The sequence below is a fragment of the Mobula hypostoma genome, unplaced genomic scaffold (assembly GCF_963921235.1).
Source record: "Mobula hypostoma unplaced genomic scaffold, sMobHyp1.1 scaffold_67, whole genome shotgun sequence".
In the NCBI taxonomy this organism is placed as follows: Eukaryota; Metazoa; Chordata; class Chondrichthyes; order Myliobatiformes; family Myliobatidae; genus Mobula; species Mobula hypostoma.
Window position 1 is genome coordinate 367,391 of NW_026948177.1, and position 7,610 is coordinate 375,000.

Sequence of the window (7,610 nt, forward strand, 5' to 3'; positions counted from 1 at the left end):
CTCAGCACGGAGCCAGGGGTTGGGGGGCGGGTGGTGCCAGGGTCTATGACACTCTCAGCACGGAGCCAGGGGTTGGGGGGGGGGGTGGTGCCAGGGTCTATGGCACTCTCAGCACGGAGCCAGGGGTTGGGGGGGTGGTGCCAGGGTCTATGGCACTCTCAGCACGGAGCCAGGGGTTGGGGGGGTGTGGTGGTGCCAGGGTCTGTGACACTCTCAGCACGGAGCCAGGGGTTGGGGGGGGTGGTGCCAGGGTCTATGACACTCTCAGCACGGAGCCAGGGGTTCGGGGGGGGGTGCCAGGGTCTCTGGCACTCTCAGCACGGAGCCAGTCCGTTCGGCCCGACCGTTCCCTGCCGGCCGCTGCAAAACGATACTGATTCATGATGTCGATGCGAGTCTCAAATGGCAGATGTCCAACCCATCTAAATGCCATGCCTATGCGTGCCAGTCAGCAAGTTAATCCCATCAACACGGTACACGACATGAACGGACGGATTCTGGAAACAGTCGCCCACCACCCATATCTTGGTGTTGAAATCAGCAAGGGTCTTAACTGGGCACCCCACATCAATCAGATTACAGCCAAAGCGAATAAAACGCTGGGTCTCCCGAGGAAAAGAAACCTCCACTCACGTAGTAAATCCCGTCGAGGACCTGCCACACAAGGCACTCATCCGTCCAAAGCTTGAGCATCGCGCGGCCATCAAGCTAACAGTAAGTCTTATCGAAAAAAAGAAATCCCACGCCGTGCTTCTCGCTTTGTGTTAAACGGTCCCGGTAGGAAAACATGGCCTTCATAACAAGGGGAATTGAGTATAGGAGCAAAGAGGTCCTTCTGCAGGTGTACAGGGCCCTGGTGAGACCCCACCTGGAGTACTGTGTGCAGTTTTGGTCTCCAAATTCGAGGAAGGACATTCTTGCTTTGGAGGGAGTGCAGTGGAGGTTCACGAAGTTAATTCCCGGGATGGCGGGACTGTCATATGTTGAAAGATTGGAGCGACTGGGCTTGTACACACTGGAATTTAGAAGGATGAGAGGGGATCTGATTGAAACATATAAGATTATTAAGGGATTGGACACGCTGGAGGCAGGAAGCATGTTCCCGCTGATGGGTGAGTCCAGAACCAGAGGCCACAGTTTAAGAATTAGGGGTAGACCATTTAGAACGGAGTTGAGGAAAAACTTTTTCACCCAGAGAGTGGTGGATCTGTGGAATGCTCTGCCCTAGAAGGTAGTGGAGGCCAAGTCTCTGGGTGAATCAAAGGTTATGGGGATAAGGCAGGAACTGGATACTGATTGTAGATGATCAGCTATGATCACAGTGAATGGCGGTGCTGGCTCGAAGGGCCGAACGGCCTACTCCTGCACCTACTGTCTGTTGAGATCCAGTGTCGCCAACATGCTCTCGAACCTCCAATGGGAACCACGTGCAAACCGGCCTATTAAACTACGGTGAATTTTCATTTTCTAAGAAGTTCACAACAGCACCCCCATCAAACATCCAAATTCGTCACAGCAAACCGGACCTCGCGTATTGGAAACTCCGTTCATTAGGATTTGCGACCAGGACTCTCCCTACCCAAGATCAACAGGAGAGTGGAATCTCCTGCCGCCAGACCCGCTCAGTACTTCTGATATCAATATTTTTAAAGACAGACTCAAATCAAATCGATTGAGGGGCTCTAGTCAAAACAGCTTCTTTTACAATTTGACCCCCCCCCCCCCCCGCCGCCGTTCACACCGACTGCGCCTTATGTCACAGTCGTCCGGCGGTGCCAAGCGGAAGGAGAAGGAGAAGGCGGCGGGTTCTGGTTCACGTTTACGGTGCAGCCACACAGCAAACGCCCCCCCCCACAAAAAAAAAGTTGCCCCCGGACCGCGGTGCAATCACGCACGCAACCAAATGTCACGCACAGCGCAGGACACAGGGCGTCGCCGCAAATCAATTGATAAGATATAATTCAACCGGGAAGCAGCCGGCTGTCCCAAGCGAGGAGATCTCAGAACGGGGGGTGGTGGTTGCTGAAGGAAGAGGCTGGTTACCCAGTCTGGCCGTCCGAGTCCCGGTGCTCCTGCACCGCCGTCCTGACGGCGGCGGGTCGGGGAGTTTGCGGGTGGGATAGTTGGACCCTCAGCGATGTGCCCCCTCTCCCCGAGACCGCTGCCTCCTTCCGACCAACTGCCCTCCCCCGAATCCGCTCCCTCTGCCCCGCCCCGCACTCCCTCCTTCCCCCCTACCTCTCTCCTCTTTCCCTCCTGCTCCCCGACTCCCTCCCACGCGCCTCCAAACTCCCTCCCTCGCCCTCTCCCCCCCAGCCGTCCCTCTCACCCCTTCCTACTCCTCTCACTCCCTCACTTCCCACCCCTCCTCCTGTCACCCCCTCACATCCCCCTCCCTCCCTCCTTTTCTCCCCCCTCCGTGACCCGAAACCCGAGCCTTGCGGGGGGGGGGGGGTGGGAAGGAATGGCGAGTCGCCGCGGCGACCGTGTCCACAACAGGCCGGGACTAATCCCGCCCGGTCCCTCCCTCCCTCCCTTCCTTCCGGGACTATAAGAGCCTCGGCGGGCCGTGTCCCCGCCGCAAGGTCGTCTCCAGCGCCGCGTGAGAGGGAGCGGCGGACCCGGAGAGCGAGAGAGCGGCAGACAGAAGCAAATCGAGGGAGCGGGCGGCTGGATGGCGTCGGGCGGCCTGTGGCTGTTTCTGGCCTGGGCGGCGGCGGCGGCGACGGCGGCGGGGACGGGACCGGGGACCCGCGCCTCGGACTGGCCCCACCGAGTGTCCATTATGCCCGGCTTCGACGTGGCGTGGGACTTCGACACGGACGCCCAGAACATCACCTTCCTCGTGGAGGCGGCCACCATGGGCTGGGTGGGGATCGGTCTCAGCCCCGGCGGCGGCATGGACGGCGCCGACATCGCGACGGGCTGGATCCGCGACGGGAAGCCGTACTTCCATGTGAGGGAGCGTCCCCGCGGAGGGAGGGAGCGCCCGGCTGAGGGGACAGGGAGGGAGGGGCCGCAAACCCGGATGGGGTGGCGGGGTGGTGGGGGGAGGAAATAAACGTTCCAGAGCGGGGAGGGGTGCCTCTCGGGGAAGGAGGATGCGTCCCAAGAGGTGACGGAGGGGACGGAAAGGGCGAGGGAGTCCACGGAGGGAGGAAATATCCCCGGTAGGGTGGGGGAGGTGGGAAATGGAGGGAACGAGAACGGGGAATGTAGAAAGGGGTAATGGAAGGAAGGGCGGGGACAGAGGGGGAGGGAGGGAGGGGAGGGGCAATAGAGGGAAAGGGGGAGCGAGGGGATCCCAATGCGGGGACCATGGTTTGCTGGTGACAAGTTGAGATAACCGGAGCGGAGCAAGAGTGTTTGGGGACCCGACCTCAATGCGAAGTTGCGTCCCGGGGAGGGAGGGGAGGACGGCGGGTGTGAGGGAGGGGCGGGAGGTGGTGTGGAGATAGGATTTCTCGGACTGTTTTGCGTAACTTGGCGACGGCCTGGACCCTGGCAGCCTCCACGCGAGGGAGCAAGATAAAAGGGGGAGGGAGGGTATGTTCTGGGTTGGGGCTTCAGGCAGGAGAGGACGGGGAGGGGAAGGGATAGACTGTCCCGGGGGAGGGATGGAAGGTGGAGGGGGGACGGGGAGGGAGAAGGGAAGACTTGACGAGCCCGAACTCGCCAACGCGCGGCCCAGTCCCCGGGTGAGGGAGCGTGCCGGAGAGGTGGGCGGGGGTTTGGTGAAGAGCGGGGTGGTCTGGTCCCGGGAAGTGGGGCGGGAGAGGAGGGGAGGAAAGGCAGAGGTACCGGGCCCCGTGGAGGGATGGAGGGAGGGGTCGGGGAGGTGAGGAGGGTCCGACATTGTGGGGTAGGGCGGAATCGTCGAGGGGAGGGGGGGTCGGGTAGTGTGCCACCGCCGAGGGAAGGAACAAAGGGGGGGGGGGGAGTTCGAGGGTGAAGACGGAAAGAGGGGAGAGGTGGTTGGAGGGAGTGGAGGTGGTCGGATGGATTGTGGGTGGTGGGGTAGAGCGGCGGCGGGGAGGCCCCGGCGAGAGAGAGAGAGAGGAGGAAACAGGGGTGGGGTGAATGAGTGTTGGGTGCCCGGTGGGTAATAATTCGGCTGGTGACGGGAAGTGGAGGACGGACGGTCACAGATTACGAAACTGACTCCTGCCTTCTCCCTCCTCCCGCCAGGATCGCTACGGGGTGGGGAACAAGGTCCCGGTGATCGACGCATCCCAGGACTGCACGCTCCTCTCCCTGACCCAGAACGGGTCTCACACCGCCCTCAAGTTCCGGAGACCGTTCCGGACCTGTGACTCGCAGGACATGGACATCACGGTGCGGCCCGGACGGCGGGAGGGGTGGGAGTCCGGGAGGGGCACGGGGAACCAACGTGGAGGCACCGCACATTCCCGGGACGAACACGACATCCGGACAGTTCGCGTCTCCGTATCCCCCTGGGTCAGACCCACACACCGGGAGCACCGTGCACAGTTCCCGTCTCCGTATCCCCCCTGGATATGACACACACACCGGGAGCACCGCGCACAGTTCCCGTCTTCGTATCCCCCTTGGTCTGACCCCCACACACCGGGAGCACCGTGCACAGTTCCCGTCTCCGTCTCCCCCCGGGTCAGACCCACACACCGGGAGCACCGTGCACAGTTCCCGTCTCTGTATCCCCCTGGGTCAGACCCACACACACCGGGAGCACCGTGCACAGTTTCCGTCTCTGTATCCCCCTGGGTCAGACCCACACACACCGGGAGCACCGCGCACAGTTCCCGTCTCTGTATCCCCCTGGGTCAGACCCACACACACCGGGAGCACCGCGCACAGTTCCCGTCTCTGTATCCCCCTGGGTCAGACCCACACACACCGGGAGCACCGCGCACAGTTCCCGTCTCCGTATCCCCCCAGCCCCCGGGTCAGACCCACACACACCGGGAGCACCGTGCACAGTTCCCGTCTCCATATCCCCCCTGGGTCAGACCCACACACACCGGGAGCACCGCGCACAGTTCCCGTCTCTGTATCCCCCTGGGTCAGACCCACACACACCGGGAGCACCGCGCACAGTTCCCGTCTCCGTATCCCCCCAGCCCCCGGGTCCGACCCACATACAATGGGAGCACCGTGCACAGTTCCCGTCTCCATATCCCCCCTGGGTCAGACCCACACACACCGGGAGCACCGCGCACAGTTCCCGTCTCTGTATCCCCCCTGGGTCAGACCCACACACACCGGGAGCACCGCGCACAGTTCCCGTCTCCGTATCCCCCTGGGTCAGACCCACACACCGGGAGCACCGTGCACAGTTCCCGTCTCCGTATCCCCCCAGCCCCCGGGTCAGACCCACACACACCGGGTACACCGCGCACAGTTCCCGTCTCTGTATCCCCCTGGGTCAGACCCACACACACCGGGAGCACCGCGCACAGTTCCCGTCTCTGTATCCCCCTGGGTCAGACCCACACACCGGGAGCACCGTGCACAGTTCCCGTCTCCATATCCCCCCTGGGTCAGACCCACACACACCGGGAGCACCGCGCACAGTTCCCGTCTCTGTATCCCCCTGGGTCAGACCCACACACACCGGGAGCACCGCGCACAGTTCCCGTCTCCGTATCCCCCCAGCCCCCGGGTCAGACCCACACACACCGGGAGCACCGTGCACAGTTTCCGTCTCTGTATCCCCCTGGGTCAGACCCACACACACCCCGAGCACCGTGCACAGTTCCCGTCTCCGTATCCCCCCCGGGTCCGACCCACATACAATGGGAGCACCGTGCACAGTTCCCGTCTCCGTATCCCCCCTGGGTCAGACCCACACACACCCCGAGCACCATGCACAGTTCCCGTCTCCATATCCCCCCTGGGTCAGACCCACACACACCGGGAGCACCGCGCACAGTTCCCGTCTCTGTATCCCCCTGGGTCAGACCCACACACACCGGGAGCACCGCGCACAGTTCCCGTCTCTGTATCCCCCTGTGTCAGACCCACACACACCGGGAGCACCGCGCACAGTTCCCGTCTCCGTATCCCCCCCGGGTCCGACCCACATACAATGGGAGCACCGTGCACAGTTCCCGTCTCCGTATCCCCCCTGGGTCAGACCCACACACACCCCGAGCACCATGCACAGTTCCCGTCTCCATATCCCCCCTGGGTCAGACCCACACACACCGGGAGCACCGCGCACAGTTCCCCTCTCTGTATCCCCCTGGGTCAGACCCACACACACCGGGAGCACCGCGCACAGTTCCCCTCTCTGTATCCCCCTGGGTCAGACCCACACACACCGGGAGCACCGCGCACAGTTCCCGTCTCTGTATCCCCCTGGGTCAGACCCACACACACCCCGAGCACCGTGCACAGTTCCCGTCTCCGTATCCCCCCCGGGTCCGACCCACATACAATGGGAGCACCGTGCACAGTTCCCGTCTCCATATCCCCCCTGGGTCAGACCCACACACACCGGGAGCACCGCGCACAGTTCCCGTCTCTGTATCCCCCCTGGGTCAGACCCACACACACCGGGAGCACCGCGCACAGTTCCCGTCTCCGGATCCCCCTGGGTCAGACCCACACACCGGGAGCACCGCGCACAGTTCCCGTCTCCGGATCCCCCTGGGTCAGACCCACACACCGGGAGCACCGTGCACAGTTCCCGTCTCCGTATCCCCCCAGCCCCCGGGTCAGACCCACACACACCGGGTACACCGCGCACAGTTCCCGTCTCTGTATCCCCCTGGGTCAGACCCACACACACCGGGAGCACCGCGCACAGTTCCCGTCTCCGTATCCCCCCAGCCCCCGGGTCAGACCCACACACACCGGGAGCACCGTGCACAGTTCCCGTCTCCGTATCTCCCTGGGTCAGACCGACACACACCGGGAGCACCGCGCACAGTTCCCGTCTCCGTATCCCCCCCGGGTCCGACCGACACACACCGGGAGCACCTTATCCTGGGTTTCACCCCTCTTTCTCTCTCTCACAGGCGGACTCCATGCGTCTGATTTACGCCTGTTCCGACTCCGTACCGGAAAGTCCGACGGAGATGCCGATACACGAGAGGGTGTACGGGGTGATTTCGGTTCAAATCCTCAACTACGGGAGGACGCTCGTCCCAAAGTTGGCCAACAGCTCGGCGCTGAACATCGTGACCAACGTGAGTGGGGCTCCCCTCCCTCGCTCTGTCCCTCCTCCTCCCTCCCAGTGCGTACATCCTCCCTCCCTCCTCACCGTCCCTGCGCTGTCCTTCCCTCTTCCCTCTTTCCTCCCTCCATAATCGTGCCTGATCCTTCCTCCCCCCGCCCGCCGGGTCCTGCCTCCTTCATGCCCTTCCCTCTCTCCCTCCTTCCCTCGGAGGAGACGATCTCTGACTGGGAATTTTCTCTAGGTGACCATCCCGGCAATCCACACCTTCTACGCCTGCCAGTTGGGTAAATTCCCGGACTTTGGAGAGAAGGTGCACGTTTACATGGTCAGTGAGGGGCTTGGGGGGGGGCGGTGGCTGGGGGTGGGTGGGGAGGGGTGAGGGCGCGGGGCGAGAGCGGTGGGGGGGAGAGGGATGGAGGGAGAGGGCGCGGGGCGAGCGCAGAGGGGA

General features: G+C 63.0%; 1 protein-coding gene across 1 annotated transcript in view; it reads left to right on the top strand.

Moving 5' to 3' along the window:
* The first annotated feature begins 2,598 nt into the window (after window positions 1-2,598).
* The window catches only part of LOC134341442 (putative DBH-like monooxygenase protein 2), a 73,049-nt gene continuing 68,037 nt past the window's right edge, over window positions 2,599-7,610 (top strand). Inside the window, exons 1-4 of the mRNA XM_063039297.1 lie at window positions 2,599-2,956; window positions 4,189-4,335; window positions 7,002-7,172; window positions 7,404-7,487. Coding sequence (XP_062895367.1) covers window positions 2,675-2,956; window positions 4,189-4,335; window positions 7,002-7,172; window positions 7,404-7,487 — 684 coding nt within the window. The 5' untranslated portion in view covers window positions 2,599-2,674. The remainder of the gene's footprint in view (window positions 2,957-4,188; window positions 4,336-7,001; window positions 7,173-7,403; window positions 7,488-7,610) is intronic.